Here is an 18939-nt window from a genome sequence, read left to right as displayed (position 1 = left end):
TCTGAAGTGGTGAGCTGGACATGCCGTGATTTAATAACAGTCATTGACACGCTGATTTATGTAATTTTTTTTTTTGAACATTTTATTTTCATAGCTTTCTGTTGTAACAAAACTCATCTTATGTACATTACTTTAGGTGCCATAATCAGATAATTAAGGCAAAGCTCATCTCGAAGGCTCCCCCCACTCCATGATTACACGCAATTCAATCAATAATTTTCAGTATCAACAAGTATACATGAGTTACAAAGTAATTAAACACTATGACACGAATCACACATCCAGGCTGTCCAAACTACAGTATAAAAACACCGCAACTTTTAATTACATGAAGGACATCTTAAATACAATTTAACATACAAAGTGATTTAAAAAAAAAATTCTTCTTTTTTTGGGCTGTTCACTCAAAAATAGCAGAAAATGTAAAACGGAGATGGTGTTATTCGACTTTTACACAAAGCACCATTAAGATCCAAGCACAGTGAATACAGTCAGCACGCACAAACTCAAGCTCCAGTTTACTGTCTGACGAGCAGCGCTGATCACATCATCAGATGACCAAATAAAACCCTCTCATTAAATCCAAAGTGAAATCCATTCAATCATATTACAGAAAAAAGTGACACAGGAATTAAAGCTCTTAATTCATGTGCTGATAGAAATTTCCTTTTAAATACTTCTTTAAAAAAAACAAACAGCCACCAGCTCTTCACTAAGCCTGTCGTTGCATGTGTAATATACAGTATCAGGTTTACGTAAAGTCACGTGAAACTTCATAAAGGAATAAATAAAGTCATTTTCCTGTAAAGGATCAGGCTTGAGATCTGTATTCAGGCTATTGAGAACAAACTAGGTTGACACAAGTATGTAAAAAGGTCATAATCTCATGCGGTGCCATCACATCGCTCACGAGTATGGGACAGGTTTCTTTCCAGTGTCTGTATTCTGACATTTTTAGAAATGAGTGTACCAGAATCCAGACAGCGCTCCTGCAGACTCAGCTCTCTCCATAACAAATGACTAACCATCAGTGATTAGTCAATGCAACCCGTGGAGCTTGCTTACAGACCGCATAGAGGAGCAGAAATCGTAAAGGTATGCTCATCTGCTGTGGGTCAATTTTTCTTCAACCTTCAGCACATTTCTGCCTTAGAGTTAAATCAGCAAACTATTCGAACAATTTGGCCTCAATAAAAATCTTGTGGGCTGGATTCTTGACTTGCAAATTGACTGGATGCAACTAACGGATAACTGAAATGTCCATATTATTATCTCACTGTTATTGTTTATCCCATGCAAAAACATGTGACAGGGCGGGTATGAACACAGGACAAGTTAACGTATCCAGATGACTGTGGTGTTGTTGGATGACTCCAGGATAATGAGACCGATCACAAGCTGGTACATTGATGACTTCATTATATTCTACTATTTTTAAAAATTGAAGATAATTATTATGATCCATGATTTTAGAAAATGTACTCATACACAGATGTTTACATCCAACATCCATTTAAATCTTGAAAAACGAAATGATAGTAAAATATTCAACTTTATGGTGGAAAAAAGTGTTTATTGACTTAACTAAACAAAAATGAAATATGATTTTGCATAAATGAGCTCTCATTTGTTTTAATTTGCTTTTTTTGTATTGTGCAATGTATTTTTCTTTAATTTTACAATTCCCCAAAACTCATGCATCAAATATCCATTCACTAGGGGTTAAGAGGGAATATCTTCAGTTTTATACATTTCTTGGAATAATTATTGATTTAAAGCTGATCTTAATAAACTGTAAAAAGCTGCGTGTAAAAAAAACAAACCCATATTCTATCATCTGTCATATTTGCACATTGATAAAGCCACCTTGAGTTTATTGTATCATGCTTTTGTTGGGGCTGCTTTGCCCTTTTCCTCAGTGTCATATTTATCTATAAAGAACAGAAACTCACTGAATCAAATGGTCTAACGGGCTGACGGGTGAGCCGCGTCTACGGCACCGCTTTGATCGTGAGTTTCAGTTTTTTTCTTCTGGAGAAAGGCTCCGCGTCCCAAAGTGCAGAACAGCATTGTTTTAAAAAACCCAGCTTTGTTCCTGCAGCGATAACTCATGTACGCAAATCATAGTATAGTTATTTTAAAATCCTACATGCTGCTGTGTGGATCCTCTAGTTTATTATTTATGTCTTCACTATGGTACATTGTGCTTATCTGCTGTCCATGTATTTCTTTAAATATGCGTGTGAGGATGGATTACCTACTTACTCCATACCAAACCTTCCTAACCTGACCATTTTGAACTAAGTGTACCTGACTTGAATATTTCCATTTCATATCTTTAAACTTCTCCATACTTCTACTTTACTGAACTACATTTCTGTTATATCAGACAGATACAGCTACTAACCCTTTTATGCACAAAAACATCTACTAATCAGTGCAACAGATATTCCCTTCGTTTTCTTTCCTACTTCGTTAATCATCTCCAGACCCCTCGGGTTTCACTTCTAACTGTGGTAGTAAAATGTGGTTTAGACACTGCTACACCAAATGACTCCATACAAGTTTAAAAGGGACATTTTTTTCAGAGGTCTGTGTTGCTGGTAACATTTTACTTTCATGTATAACTTGGATTTTGAAGCTGTGTATGGTTAAAATGGTACTTCAAGCCTCTGGATAAACAACCAGTTTTTCAACCCTGAGTTAAGATTTTGTTTTCCTTTTTTTGCGGTTTAAAAGGTCAATAGTGATTTTTCATTCATCAGAAAATATTTAGCACAGCTCACTATTCCATCTATGACAAAAGCTGCCCGGCAGCCAGTTTGCAAGTTGCAGTTTTAATAGCAAAAGGATGCTTTTCATACTTTCCAGTCTGGCAGTGATTCTCTTTGACAGGGTAGGATATATATCATAACATGCCTTGGGAATGAGACAGAATGTCTGTTATCCTAAAATGAATTTTACATAAATTTCCTAAATGAGCTAAAAACAATTAGATGACAGCAAATCAATCTCTAACACAATAGAGACCAAAATAATAGACTAATGGAGACTTAAAAAAAACATTGGTTGCAGATGTCACTCAAGGATAAATGGCACTCAGGCACATCGTGGCTTCCTTTTCCTCTTTCCCACTTACTTCCTGTTTTTAAACCGCCTTTCAAGGAATGTGTGAGTCATACAATTTACAACAGGTTATCATATCATCTTCCTTGGGATCTTGATGTATCGCATCTATTTACATACATGGTCGCTGAGTGGATCTCCAGTCACTCAATCTGCCTGTGGCTCCTGCTGTCAAATATCATCGACCTTCTCTGTGGCTGGTAGAAGCAGCTGGTTGACGTTTCCAGTCTCTGTCCGCTTTTTGGGATAGTCATTTTATTCTGAAGAGCGATCCCCTCTGTTGTCCTGAAATTTTCGGCCATCTCTTTAGAAAAGACATTCGCTGCTGACGCGTCATTCAGGCTCTTGATGGGTGAAAGGAGCTTGCCGTCATCCCCCGACGTCGGATAGTCCATGATGGGAAACGGAGGGCTGAGCAGGATAAGACTTTGAGGTCTCTGTCTGTTCCTAAAGGACGGTCTTTGTAAGAGGTTCCCTCTGCTGGGTCTGGGACAATCCACAAACACTTCCAGGCTGGGTGTGTGCCTCCTGGTTATCACAGGCAATTCTGGAGTGGATGAGATCTTCAAAGACTCGGCAGATTTCTCAACACTTGGCTGTTTTTGGAGTATGGGGGCTGGCTCTTTATTCTCCAGCTCCTCCTTTAGGTCTGACACGCTCGGAGGAGGTGCAGCATTGCTTTTCTCCGTGCTCACTTTAGGATTCTCCTTTTCTTGTTCCTTCACCCTGTCAAATTCATTCTCGGGTCTGCAGTGAGGTATCTGGCTGTACTGCACCTTTGGGGGGATGACAGGGACAGCTTTGGCCTGGCACGTTTTTATCATGAAGGCTGTCCGCACAGAAGACACGCTGACCGGGGCCGAGTTTCGCCGGAGAGGCGCCTGCCGATCGTTCAGAAACAGCTCCAACTCTGAGGGCAGCCCGTTGTTCACAGCTCCAGATGAGGCCATTAGCCCCCTCTGACAGGAGGAAAACTCTGATGAAGTACGGTTTTGCTGATTAGAAATGTCTCTGATATACCTATGTCCCAGATCCAAGTTAAGCGAACACGGCCTGTGTTTAGAAAAGCATTTCTCCTCTCTTTTCTCTGAAGCTGCTGCCTCATACGACATTTGTCTATTAAACCTCTGAGATGACGCTGTGTTCTTCGATTTTGTTGTGCTGCACTTTTCCGTTTGAGGTTGTGTTGTGCTATTGCTGTTCAAGCTCGACCGTGTAGGTGCCGAAGGAACGTACATCCACGTTGTTTCTGGTTTGCTGTTTGTAGTCTGAAGGAGGTTTCCTGGAGAGCATTCGGTGCTCCTGAAGAACTTGTTGTTATCAGCTTGAGGAGATGAGCTCTTCTCCACCTCTAAGCTCAAAGTTTCCCCGTGTGAGCTGAAGGGTGACAGGTGGTTAAATAAGTGCTCCAGATCAGGTGAGTGGAGTGGGCTTGTAACCCACTGCTTAGTGGAGCTAATATCCTCCCAGGGCTCCACCAGGTCCAGCTCCTCTGAAGTCCCTCCTTCATCATCGTCGAGGTTCGGCAGCTCCAGTGTGTTACGTTTCTCCTCCAAACACACTGGAAGCCTCTGAGGGATCTCCAACTCAGGAATCATAACTTTCTTCGCTCCATCACTGAAGGCATTTTGGTTCTCCTGAGGAATTTCGTGTTTGTGAGATTTGCTGTCTATATTATCTGCAACCACAAGAACATCCTCAATTCTTAAATGATTTATGACTTGGTCTGAACTGGCTTTCTTTGGACAAAGCTGGCTCTGCTTGGTGTAAACTGAGTTATCTTTGTTTAAGGGTGGGATTTTAAGATTCAGTTTCTTCTCTTTCTCATCCATCGTGTCAGTAGGCGGTGCAGTTTTGTGAAGAGACAGTAAGATGTCTGATTCTGAAGGCTGCTTCTTTGCGACGACTTCACAATCACTCCGAGAGGTATTTGAAGACTGCTCTCTACATAGCAAAGACAGAGATGGAGAGCTGCGGCTGCGCTTCGCCTTAACATCCATTGTTAACTTAGTGTTCACACAAGTGCTTGTTGAGACGTTAACTTGTTTAACATTTTCATCCAGCAGGTCAAATTCGGGTTCAGTTATTTTCAGTTCCTGGTTTAGGTCAGACCACAGGTCTTTGCCAGTAGAAGATCTCTTATCCTGGGAAGTTATAAGGGATAAGCAAGCAAAGATTAGCAAAGAGTAACAAATTACAGCAAATGTACATGAGCAAGAACAACTGGGTTACCACACTAAAACATTTCTGGTATTTTAAAGCAGTGTTATTGGGTCTGGTTAGTTCCTTTTTGTAAAAAAGGCTAAACCTGAGTAAATAACGTGACGCAAAATACTAATAATACTAGCAAATACAGTACTTATTCCTTAAAAAAAAATTAATTTCACAAATTATTATGGAGTGTTACACCTGAACTATAATAAAAGACAACATCTGTAATCGGAGATGATTACCAGTTGCTTCTCTGTGGGCAGGTTGTGCAGTTCTTTCCCAGAAGATGGCGCTGCATCTTTGCCTTCTCTTGCATTTGCAAGGGACTGCAGTTCCAGTTGAGAAATATTCCTCTCTCCTTGACCGTCTTGGACCATTTCTTTCCTTATATCTGAATAAAACATGTTTTTTGTTTTCATTGCAACCGGTTACACAAGTATGACTTTAGATGTGAGCAACAATTCACACAAAAAAAGGAAGATGGCCTTACCTTGTGACGATACCCTGGACGTCACCTCCTCTACGTTATTCTTCTCTGCTCTTTCCTGCCTCTTCCGTTCCAGTTGGGGGAAAGTGTTGCTCTTTCCACTGTTGCCGCTCTGCTCTGAAGTCTCTTTGCAGGGTTTCAGAGTAGCTGCTTTTTCTTTGCCGTGCCCTCTGCATGGCGTGCTGTTAGAGCTGATAACTGCTGACACACGCAGAGGTACAGACACAGCAAAAGGCTCAGATATGTTGACGGCTCTGCGCTGATGCCTCGGCGAAGACTCCAGTGGGAAGAAACTTCCTGGAAAGGAGGGTCGGGAGGAGCTGTTGTGTGAGGAAGCCGAGTACAACATCCTCCTGTTTTTTGGGGAGGTGGGCTTGTAGCCACCGAGGTCGTCACCTTTAAACACCTTGAGCTGCTCTGGCAGGTTTTTCTGAGGGGGCTCAGAGCCCTTCTGGTTCTCGCTGACATTCCAGCCACCCGTTGCCCCCCCAGTGTTCTTCCCTTTAAACTCCCAGTTTTGATCATGTTCGCTGATGTCACAGAGCGAGTCGGATCCCAGCGTTCTGGATTTTACATCCGGAATGAAAATACTGCCTGGTCCACCAGCTGGACTATTGCTTCCTGTTCTGTCATCATCTGCAATTCAAAGTCCAAAAGTGATAAATATTAGCATAAGAAAATGTCATGCCCTTTTACACACACGATTTCTGAGAACTACAGTATATGCAATGGTACTCTCTTATAACGAGGCAAAGAGAAAGTCTTTTGCTAAATTAAAACATCCAAAATTTATGCAGTTTGTTTCAGTTCCATGCAAATAGTTACAACAAGGTTTAAGCCCCACCTGTGTACAAGGACTCCATGCTCCTGGATGGACGGAGAGCAGCTTTTTCTGTAAGAAAACAAAAAAGAAATATTAAATTAACACTAACTAGCATGGGCTGGATATTCGCTTTAAGGCCTGCATAATTTTGAAACATCATTAAAGAAGGTCAAAGGAAAAGGCAAATCATGTTGTCCAACTGTTTCTAACTTGCTTGGCTGTTCATGTTGCCCGGTGGGGACGTATATTTAGCTAGTTTTCCTTTAAATAGTTCTCTCCTGTGGGAATCTTTACCTGTCATTCCCTGTGCTCTTATGAGCACACTGCCATTCCGGCTAAGTTTTCCCTTTGGGTCCAAAGACCTTCCGATGTTAAAGATAGACTTCCACTTCTTCGATTTCCCAGAAAACTTTCTCCTGACAAACGAAGAGAGAAGATTAAGCTCACTGGCATCTGTCACATGTCACAGCATCACAGCACTTTAAACACACGTGAGGCTGAGGCCAAATCTTACTTGTTGTCTGATATGTCTATGACGGTGTGATAGAGCGTGGCCGTGCTTGTATCAGGCAAACTGTTCTCTCGCTGGCGTTCTTTATGGAGAGGGTGGTCTGGACTTAAGGAGCGAGCCTGAGCTTCTTCCAAACTCATCAACTTCATTGGCCCACACTGGCCACTGATGGGGAGCGTGGCGTACTTTTCCCCACACTTCGAAACCGGTCCTGGAGAAATATAAAATGTTGTTTTTTGCGCTGGTAACTGAGAAAATGCTTCAGCTCAACATTTCTCCTCAGCAAAAGAAGTGTCATACCTTCTTTGACTTGAATTTGTTCACTGCTGAAGATCTGATCTGCGTGGTTTAAAATAAACTCAACCACCGACTGTTGTATCCGCACCTCCTGGAAAGCCATGTCTCCATTACCAGATGAAGCCTCAATGTCTTTAGATCTAAAAAAGGAAATACAAAAACAAGTGTTGAAACCCAACAGTAAAAACTTGCATTGACACTGGATGGCGTATAATGTGTCTCAACCACATCTAAACGCACCTCAGCAGATTTGGAGCCCACACCAAAGCAAGGTTACGTGTATGCATGTTTGTTTGGGTGCTCAGGGTAGCGAGGTGAGACAAGTGCTTTGCAAGGTACTCCAGAGTCCTAAGGATAGGTGAGAAAAAATGTGTTTTCACACTTATTTAAACACGATTAGTCAAACACAGTAAAGAGTTTGTCAGCAGGACGACTGTCACATCCATTAAAGTTTAAGAAGTTAAAGGTTCACCTGAAGTGAGCAGTCGGCAGTTCTTTGATGACCTTCTGAATGTGTAAAAGTCTCTCATGATCGTCCTGGACTGAGACCACTTCCTGCATGCGAACCGCACAAAATAATTCACGTCAGCCTAATTTTGTTACTTTGAGATACATGAACGCCAGCATTCTTTTAAGTATATGTTAGAGGAAGTACATTAGAAGATTGTTTGAATTATAGAGTACCATTATATTTTTAAAAAAGCATTAGCGTTTTCTCTGCAGCTCTCTAATCATTAATCAGAGAAAACCTTAATATAGCTGCAGAACGACTAGATTGCCCTGCACTAAAACAACATTGAACTTTCTTTTTCTTTTTCTTTTTTTAATCTTAGATTACACTCGATATGATTAATGTTATAATTATCTGTAGGGTAAAAAAAAAATCTAGCTGTCAGGGCTGTTAGCCCTGTTAACAGACAAGCATAGGTTGGTATGTTTGCTGTAAAACTAATGCAGTGGAGCTTCAAACAGCTGAGCTTTTGTAAGTTGCATTTAACTCAAACAGTCAAAGTACAAACCGTCCACCTAAAAATAACGTTTTATGCAAAAAAAGGAGCAACGTTTGCAATCTGAAAGCAATTTAGCACCAACTTTGTTCTTTTAAAGAAAACAATAAAGTTTTCTAAACTGTTCTTATGATGTTTTTAGTGCACCGTGCGAAGGGCAGATTTTTCCTAAAACACTGGAGTCCTGCAGTTTTTCAGGAACCAGCGGCACGAAATGTACGAATGCCAAGGTATGCAAATGCCCCGTGAAAGTACACAGAACGCTGGGCAGAAAATATGATCCTGATCTTAGAGTTTGATATTCCTGTTTCCTTCTTTCCTACTTTCTTGCCTGCATTTTATCCAGAAAATTCACAAATGTTCGGTGCTAAAAATCTGAATTTATGAAGATGTGATTACACTTTAACTGTGTTTTTCTAACTTCGTTGTGCATCTTATGCAACAGTGAAACAGACAAGATGTTTTTCATCTTTAAATTAAGTTTTTTTCATGAGTAACACATTTTTTGGAAGTGGTTATTGTTGTCATTACTGTAAAATTACAGCTGTTATAAACATGAAAAACTCTTTATGAATAGTGTCATTAGGTCAAAAAATACCATTTAAATGCAAATTAGCCAATATGAAGCTGATATCTGCTAATTGTACCCTTGTGAGTGACATATGACCAGCTGAACGTGCAGTCAAACCACTTCTGTGTCACACAGGATCCCCCCTCCCCCATCACGACAGCAGATGTGACTTGAATGTACTCACGGTGAATTTGCTGTAAAGCTCATATGTGAGCAGAGGATTGGGTAGCTCCCTGAAGTACAGCTTACATAAGGAACCCACACAGTGGATGTCCTGGAGGTACACTTCCTTTGTAAGGTCAGGGCACGCCTCAGAACAAAATTCCTGCCTACACACAAACACACACACAGACTTAGCTGAATGCTTTGATTGTTTAACACCCCTGCTAACTACGATTGCAGAATGTAGCTGGTAAGATTTAAGTCTATTCAGTTGACTTGTGTTATTTTGGGGGGGGGAAAATCACCAGCAAAGATGCAAAAAAAGATGCAAAAAAGATCTAAGGAAACACTTGCATAACGCAGATGATTTATGTGTGTTGTTTCTTTCAAGAAGAATACATACACCAGTAACTGTTCAGAGAAGCTGCATATAAACAGAGGCGATACATACAGACCATCAGGATTAGTCTAAGATTTTAAATCGTAATTCTTAGCATGTCATGTCTAATTGTTGCAAATCTTCAAAAAAGTATGGTAGGAGTACCTGAGACGCTGGATATTTGAGGTAACCCCCGACAGTCTGTAGATCCCGTCCACAATCCCATGTTTCTCAATAAACTCTGCACATTTCTTCAGGACCTGAGGAACTTCATTAAAGAAACAATGTTAATTGTAGAGAAACCTGAACGATTATATTTCATCGTGTTTCACCTTTTTTTTTTTCCTTTACACATATCCACATTGCATTAATCGGAAAAGCAAGGGGAGGAAATTGCTGTACGTTTAACTTTCCACAGTAACAATGCATACGGTCGACTTCATGGTATGTGGTTTGTTCCACTATGACCGTTTTCGACTCCTTGGGGCTGGTGATTGTAGGTGGACAGGAAGTTAAAAATGGTTTGTTTGTTTCAGAGGAAAGTTGACACACCCAGTCCTTGTAGCTGGGATTACTTACGACATTTCCTCTAATAGAAAACGGCTTTTGAAATGTTACCACTGACCTGCGCAGCTTTCTAAACGACGGCACATCACCTTCTGAACACAACTTTGTCTTGCTCCACTATTTTAAAACCTTATGAGAATGGACTGCAACCATACGATCCGATCGCAGCTTCCCTTTAACTAATTATGAAAATAAAAATTGACTGCAAGTCACTTCCTGGGTCAGCTTACTCTTGCTTTAAAAAACTTCTGAATAATAGAAATGACCTCCAACATTTAATCAGATTTTTCATCTTCCGAGTTTCACGCAGATCAGCAAACTGCTGTCATTAATTATTATCATTAATTAACTGTGCATTATGAAGGTTTATAGAATGTATTTGACATGTTTATTTGTCGTACTTAAAGATGAAAGAATTTAATTAAGGCATTATTATTTTAAATGAGTATTTAAGGTTCCTATACTGACTTACAAGTCTTAAAAGTATATTGCTACTTATGACTGAATGTCAGTCCCCAACTTATTCCATTTGTAGTTATATTGACTGTACAGTAGTGTAAACGCTTGCTGATGTTAGCCTATCAGAAAACGTATGATAGTGGCAGGTGTTGAACTGTTTAACTGTGTCTTGTCAGTTTCATAGGCTAAATAGTCAAAGTGTGACAGGAAACTGAAAGCAGTGTCCGAAATCAACTTTTTGACTTATTGCCAAAGGAACTGGTAGCTTGGAAAAAAGCCATGCATATTTTTCACCACCACAGTTCCTGAAGAATTTCTTTTTCATAGATACTTACATATACACACTTGCCATTGCTGCAAAACTACGTTATTAGGTTGAATACAAACTTAAAGAAGAGGCCATAATATACTTTATTACAATATTGTGACATTATTGTGTTATGTTGTAAAATAAACACACTGCCCCATAGAAGGACAGACTTCTTTAGTCTCTACAAAGTTTAGTCTTTATACTTATCTTTATACTCACTCATTAACTACTTCCATATAGCTTAGAGAAATTAGCATTGGAAAAAAAATGCAACTTAAACATAAACACAGGTCTCAGGAAGCTAAAGGTTACATTCCAAATTAAAAGTCTACTCATATCTGTTGATTGGAAGGTGTTCTTTTAGGACTCTGACTGATAAGGGCTGAAATAGTAAAAAAAAATAAAATAAGCATACCATGTTTTTGTTTGCCTGAAATAAAAGTTTGAATATAAAACAAATTAAAAAGTTTTAATCAACATTTAGCTTTTTTAGATATTGAATTTTATGTAATGTTTCAGTTTTTTTTCGTACAAAACGAATGATCTCGCAAACAAAACATAGACTGTGTCCTCAACAAAATGAATGCCTGAATATTACTTGCAGGAGTTAGTCTCTCATTCATCACCACAGACACCAACAATCTGCTATTTAAATTCTCTTCCTTCTGACTTAATTGGACTTTTAATAGCATGCTTGTGGTTAAATTCTGGACGATGAGGCACTCTGGAGTTTCCATTTTGTGCCTCCGCGTTTCCCGACTTAGAGAAGATTTCTGCCTCTCGCAGAAGGACAAAACGCAATTAGATTTTCATCTGTTTTACAAAGAAGCCTCGGAAACAGGATTTGACTGCATGTGGCAACAAATCAATACACGAAACTTTGTAAAAAAACAGGTATTTGCACGTCTTGCTACTGTCATCTTAAATGTTTCATTAAACACTGAACATGTTACAGAAACAGTTGTACGTGGACCAAAGTATTTGATGCTGTTATTTTACAGAGCCAACATCACATTCCTAATGTGAAAAACTGAAAAAAACCTTACTTCATCTAGACAGGAAGTGTATGTTTTAAACTTTCTTGGCATCAAATCAATATTTATTCATTAAATATTATCAACTATTATTTATCATTTGTTTGTTTTTTGACAGTTTAGATTAAAGTTAATCTTAAAAATGCAAAAGTTGAGAGTATTTTCTGTCAAATACCATTTATTGTAGATGTACAAGTGTGCTGAATGCATTATTGTCACTTGTGCACAACGCTGTGCTTTTAAAGCTGTTTCAGCACTTAACCATACCAAGAAGAGCAATACAGAAAACACTTTCAAATGCGTCAAAATATATAGGTTTTTGAGCCTTTACTCAACTTATCATCTATGTTGTGTTGCTGTGAGTTTGCCGGTTGCTCTCAGGGGTGTTCAGCTACTTTCATGGAGAGTCACTAAGAGTACAAAAGCCCAATATGCTTTCATGACATAGGAGTACAACCTATACCTCCTCCCTCACTTCCTGTGTTGAATACCCCGCCTTGCAGTGTGTCCACTGTAACAGGTCATCTTTAAAGTTACCCTCTGCGTAGCTATTCATATCTGCACGTGGGAGGGTTTTTTCTTCACTCTTTTCATATTTAACATATGATGTCAAACCTCGCATATGACGGTGGTGATAAAAGAACGAGGATGACATAAACGGACACGAAAAACCCCAGAAAGCTAATGAAAACCCGGTTAGTTGAACAATCTGTTGAATGAGTCGGGAAGTCTTTGTTTCTGGTCTGTTTTTCTTGGCTCGTTATTTTCTCACAGAAGCAGGGAGCCGCAGTCCTAGCAAGTCTTTTGGTAGGCACAGAATTACTCATAGGAACTATAGCCACCATAGGAAACTGACACAAAAATGTAAGAGCCACACCCAACGTCGCAAATGACCATTTAATTTAGTCAGTGGGTGAATGAATGACCTTACTAAATGTAAAAAATTGGATACATACAGTGTGTATATGTAACCGCTGAACAAAGACTGTGTTTATTACATGAAGGAATCTTTTGTCTTCTACTCATACAATTTTTCTGTTAAAATAGCTACAACAACATAAGAAACGACTAGTAAAGCCTATTACCCTCATTATCTTCATTAGCCTCTATCTGTATGGGAAATACTTATTAATAGGAATAGTTTGAAGTTTAGCAACAGTTCTGGTAAAGTAGAATTAGATTTCAAGGAAGCAATTTTTAAAAAGAAAGAAAAGAGTTTACCATCTTGTCCTGAATTCTGGAGATGTTCTATCAGGTCACAGCCGAACGCATTTTCACTTCCTTTCTTCTTGGTCTTCTGCTTCGTCCCTTTATTCTTCATGTGGATCCAGTTAGTAGTCCAGATGATTAAAGCAAAAGGTTCCTTGAGAGCACACCGAATGATCCATATGACCTCAAGAAAGTTGAGTTAGTAGATCAAAAAGCAGCCACATAGAAATCCCAGCAAACAGCTCCCAAAAAATCTGCATCCGCTCACATTCTGTCTGACCACACTGCTGGAAGAGGAGAGGAGAAGTGACGTCACTTTTTAAACTTGAAGTCCTTTAGAGTGTTGTCACTTTAACAGAAGACCAAACACAAAAAAGACACGGTGTGACTGTTGGTTCTCTAGAATGTGGCATTATCTCTGAAAGCTCTGCAGAAACTGCGTTAGGATCCGTCGGTTTCCTGTCGTTTTTCTTTAACCCCCAACCAGTCTCGCTCTGCTCCTTCTTTCTCCTCCTCTTTTCCTTCATTCCACACTGTCTCCTTTTCTTCACAGATTCTCTGTAGCTAAGACGAACATGCGTCAAGAGGGGCAAGAACCCCCCCCAATGAAGAATGGCCCTAGTTTTACACAGATTTCTCTAATTTCACAAATAAATACATTCACGTAAACGTGTTGATTTGTGGCAGTGGTATGCCTGGGATTTTTTAAATGCTGAGACTATGCAAGGGGAGGGATGTGAAGTTAAGGGAGTGAGAACAGCTGACACTTGTGTTTCTCTCCTAGTTTAGTAATTACTCTCTTCTTCTCTGTATTTTTTTTTGATGTGCCCAAACCTGGAGCTAACGGGAAAACTTCTCTCTGCCTTCCTGAATGCTCCCAATGTATACAGTTTCCTGTGCAAAGAGCTCCGGCTCGAAAACAAAAACAGACGGGTTCTGAAGGAAGAGGGAAGTGGGAGTTGACTGAAGTAAGGGCCTGAAGGGCACAGATGGGAAATGGGGGGAAATGGGGAGGGGTGGCGTGGCGAGATGGACAACACATGGTTCTTGTTACTAACTGCTACATATGTAATCTTTGTCTTTTTCAGTTCAGTTTCTATTCAAACAAATAATGAATTAATGGCTAAAACACTGAGTCGTGTTAGTTATAGAATGTAAATGATTTCTATGTAATATTTTCCATGTAATACAAACACAATTGCAGGGGTCATTATGCCCAACTCCATAAATAGTGAGTCTATACATTCACCTGCCACAATATAAGGTACACCTTATATGTATTGGGTTGGGCCCTACTTTTGCCTTTAGAACTGCCTTAATTTTTCATGGAAACATTCCAGGGTTTTGTCCGTATAAATATGACAGCATCACACAGTTATTGCAGATTTGTCAGCTGTACATCCATGAGGTGAATCTCCTGCTTCTCTCCAGACATCAGAAGATGAGTACGCTGTAGCCCTAAAAGTATGGGCATGGTCAGCATAATATTCAGGTAGGCTGTGGTGTTTATGCTCAGTTGTTACTAAGAGGCCCATAGACCACTACACCACTGACATCATTATGAACTCTAAATCCACAATTTCTTGTTTTTCAGACTATTCTCTGTAACCCATAGAGGTGATTGTGTGGGACAAAATGCCAGATCAGCGATTTGTACAACAACCATTCTATGTTCAAAATGACTGAAATCAGCTGCTACCCCATTCTGATGCTCGGTGTGAACTACAGCAAATCATCTTGACCATGACTGCATGCCTTAATGCGTTTAGTCACTGTGATATGATTATACCTAATAAAATGGCCAGTGAGTGCATTCTTGAGCGTTGTGGAACTCTGACGGTTTAACAGGGAAAATTACAGACCCCAAGAAACATATTCCGCAAATGAGGCTTGGAATTTTAAAGCCGTGAAAAACTGAATTTTCCATGAAGTGACATTTTTGGACATAATCGCCGATTCCCCCTGACAAACCACCGAGTGCAATGATTTATTAACTGTAGACATTTATCGAATTAAAACCATTTACTCCTGCCAGAAAAACATGCATATGCAGACACCAAAGAGCATGTTAAACCAGCCTTACGTAACTTGAAAAACTGATTTGGAGTAAAAGCAACTTTTTCCTATACAGAAATAAAAAGCTATAAAATAACAAGCTGCAAACCAAACATTAAAAACATAAGCCTGGTATCACTTTTTAATGGTAAACCAGATAGGGAGTAGTGCTGCCTTTTACACGTCTAGGAGATATGCAGTAACGTTAGCATTAATCTAGAGTTTTGCTTTTTGTCCACCCCATAACTTAAGCCTAATAAGTCTAATAATCATGCTTCTTTTAGCTGTGTTCTGGCCTCCTCCTGCTCCCTGGGGAAATATCTGGCTCCTTGGCTGTTAAATGCTCGGCTCTGTTTACCAGCTCATTGCTGACATTGTCTGCCTCCCGCCCAGTCGCTAACACAAGCAGTGTGAGTGAACCAAAGTAAAATAACAGGCCGGAAAACCAAAACAATGAGTTGACAGAAGCTCGAATTCTCAGTAGAGCAGAGAGAAAACGGCAGACTTGGGTGATGATTCTATGCGGATTCTTTACATACAAATAATCCTTTCTTTCTCTAAAACATTAACCACCACTTTTTACTACAGCTGTCAAAAATGCCAGTTTCCATGTCTTTCTTTTTTTTTTTTTCCCTCTGAGAACATTTTGTTAATCCATCCATCTGTTCTCACTTCTACGTATTTATGAAAACAAGGAATCATTTTCCCAGGATCTATTTGTTCTAAACAGACATGGCTGATACTGACATCCAGGCACAAACACACCTACACACACACACACACACACAAAATTCAGATTCAACTCATCTGACCTGCGTAACTGAACAGTTTGAAACAACTGGAGCAAAAAGAGGAAACTTCCACATACTTAAATGACTGTTCTGCTACAAATAGAAATGAGAACATCTGACAAAGGAGCTCTTACACAAGCCATATAGTATTTAAAAGCAAGAACAACGAGGTACACACAGCAGGTAGCTGTGGACCTTTTTTTTAAATATCTGCACTGTGTGGTTTGTTGAGTAGATCACAGCTCGCAGAGTTGATATTTTTGTGAGTGTTTTGTGAATGTCACATGTGAGCTACATGACCAAGCTTGGCCTCAGCAAGACAAAGCTTTCATTCTGCACCATAGGAAGAGGAGATGACATCATGCTGTTCATACAAAGCCTCAGACATCCCGCTCTTTCTTTGCACTGGTTAATAATAAAAAAAGTGTCTATGCTAAGAGACCATTTCATTGTGTGTGCGACTAATAAGGAGTTATTCTTGTCCTTACTTTGAGTCTTTTAGAACAAGTTCTCCATGTTCTCAGAGTGATGCAATGCCTTGGTAGATCTGCAGCACAATTTGGCTCCAGCTAAATGTGGAAGAAGGGAAATGACACAACTAGGTAGAAAATGTTCTTTATATATACAAAAAACTGTTGATTTTGCATGAGGATATAAGGTTTTCAAGACAGAAGATTGATATTTCAGCTGTATTTGATGCGAGACAGGTGGCTATGTTGGCTTTAGTGATTTAAATAGGCGTGAGGTGCTATGTCAATTTGCTTAAACTATATCAACAGAGAGTCTAACCCTTTGTTTGCATAGCCTATTCACGCCAAACCTGATTAGGCCATGTTTTCTAACTAAGCAGGAATATTAGAATCCTAGAAAATAAGATATAAGTTTACATTATTTGAACATCAAGAAAGATCATTTATTGTTTTATTTTCTTTTATTGTTCCATGTCTGAGCTTAATCCTGTTATTATTATTATAATGAATTGAGGCCACTGTTGTCCCAGTTGTTTGGCAATAAATGCAATTTTCTTAAATACCTTGAGATGTCCTCTTTAAACTGGAAGTTGTGCTCTCCACGCCCTCCTCTGGTCAAATCTTTGCACTACAGCAAGTTGCACAGTGAGGTTGTGCTTCTTATGTAATGCACAGTTACAACAAATATGCATAGGGGTGACCGTGGCTCAGGGGGTTGGGAATCGCATCTGTAACCGGAAGGTCGCCGGTTCGATCCCTGGGCTCTCTGTCCTGGTCGTTGTGTCCTTGGGCAAGACACTTTACCCTACTTGCCTACTGGTGTTGGCCAGAGGGGCCGATGGCGCGATATGGCAGCCTCGCTTCTGCCAGTCTGCCCCAGGGCAGCTGTGGCTACAACTGTGGCTTGCCTCCACCAGTGTATGAATGTGAGAGTGAATGAATAGTGGAATTGTAAAGCGCTTTGGGTGCCTTGAAAAGCGCTATATAAATCCAATCCATTATTATTATTATAGATATGTACAAAATTGAATGCGTCACAAACAGCTGGACATTGCACGTCTTTACTGAACACATTCAGTGACCGTTCACTGTGTAGGGCAGTGATTCTGGCAACTCAGACCTCTAGTAGCAATAACCTGCATTTTCTTTACCTTCTTATTAATTATGAACATTAAGTGCCTAATAGTACTTTGACTTGACCGTTCCCATTTTTTTTAACAAGTGCATAAGATCGGGGTCCTGTGGTAATCACAGGAGGCCCAAACAAGGACATTTTGGTATTTTGTGTTGATGTGCAGTGCACTTTTCCTCCAGATATGACGTTAGAAATCATTTCCAAAAAGCAAAGCTTCCTTCCTTCGTCCTCTGAGATGAACACTTGCTTTTGGTTAATTATTTTCCACAGTTGTTTTTCCTGTTATCCTCAGGTTCAGCTTTTCATTTCTCTCAGATGTGCATGGCGTGCACTGCATAAGATCTTTGCAGACTGTTGTTACTAAATAATTTAGAGCAGGCCCAAGTTCCCTTCATTTGTACATAATTTGTCTTATTGTGAAACTGATAAACACTCTGCTCTCCTGACGTGCCTTTGAAGTCTTTTCCAGCTTTGTGCATATTTATGGTGCGGGAAATAATTATTTGATCCCCTGGTGAATTTGTAAGTTTGCTCACTTAAAAAGAAATAAACTAATACAAAATTAGAGACTGTTTAATTTTAATGGCAAGAAAAATAAATAAACCAAATAAACTAAACCAACTAAAAATCCAGAAAAAAAACAAACAAAAAACAATACATAGAAGTTGTAAGTTGGTCACCAGGTCTGCACACATCTCAGGAAGGATTTTGGTCTACTTCTCTTTACAGAAACTTGAAGTCCTTTAGTTTTCTTAGCCAAGCTTCAGCTTCCTCCACAGATGTTCTATGGGACTGAGGTCTGCAGACTGGCCTGGCCACTCCATGATCTCATGACCTCTTTGGCCTTACCCATGAAGATTGAGTTTGGACTGGAATAAACTGATTCTATAGGAAGCTGTGCTTTATAAACATAAGTTAAGTTGAGATCAGAAGTATTGTGATCGATTGATTGTATTCTGTGTGGCAATGTGGGGGAGCCATAATTCTAGCTAAGACTCAGAATCTTTCATTCCATGCACACAAATCAAGAGTATCTAATAAATACAACATAAAAATATAAATGCATGCGTGTTTGAGTAATTGTTGATTGAACAGGTTAGTGGAAGGGGGACAAACGGATGTTCATTAATTGTTTACTTACTATTGTAACAACCCTGGCAAATGTACTTTTTCCCCATTCTGTTTGTTTTAGTTTTTATTGTATTGTACTGCCTTCCTGGAATAGGTGCATGCTGGGGGATGTGTCCTTCTGGAAATCTTTTCATAACCTTGGAATTTTGGGGGAGGTATTTGATATTTTCTCTCTCTTCATTAAAATAGAATTACCATAAAAAA

The 18939-nt window shown here is 39.6% G+C and overlaps 1 protein-coding gene across 1 annotated transcript; it reads right to left on the bottom strand.

The window, feature by feature from the left end:
* On the bottom strand, positions 1-14013 carry arhgap31 (Rho GTPase activating protein 31). Its single transcript, XM_085288897.1, has 12 exons — positions 13166-14013; positions 9740-9842; positions 9218-9362; positions 7928-8010; positions 7696-7803; positions 7459-7595; positions 7162-7369; positions 6942-7063; positions 6669-6716; positions 5828-6460; positions 5580-5728; positions 1-5270 (listed from the first exon to the last, which is right to left on the bottom strand). Exons 1-12 carry the CDS (start codon positions 13263-13265, stop codon positions 3270-3272), a joined length of 3837 nt encoding a protein of 1278 aa, XP_085145023.1. The 5' UTR covers positions 13266-14013; the 3' UTR covers positions 1-3269.
* Between the last annotated feature and the right edge of the window lie 4926 nt (positions 14014-18939).

This window comes from Mchenga conophoros, linkage group LG10, assembly GCF_057382185.1.
Source record: "Mchenga conophoros isolate Kocher_MC1m ecotype Shallow Benthic linkage group LG10, M_conophoros_male_GT1.1, whole genome shotgun sequence".
Taxonomy (NCBI): Eukaryota; Metazoa; Chordata; class Actinopteri; order Cichliformes; family Cichlidae; genus Mchenga; species Mchenga conophoros.
Note: the sequence above shows the minus strand (reverse complement) of the source record. Positions and strands in the feature narration are given on the sequence as shown.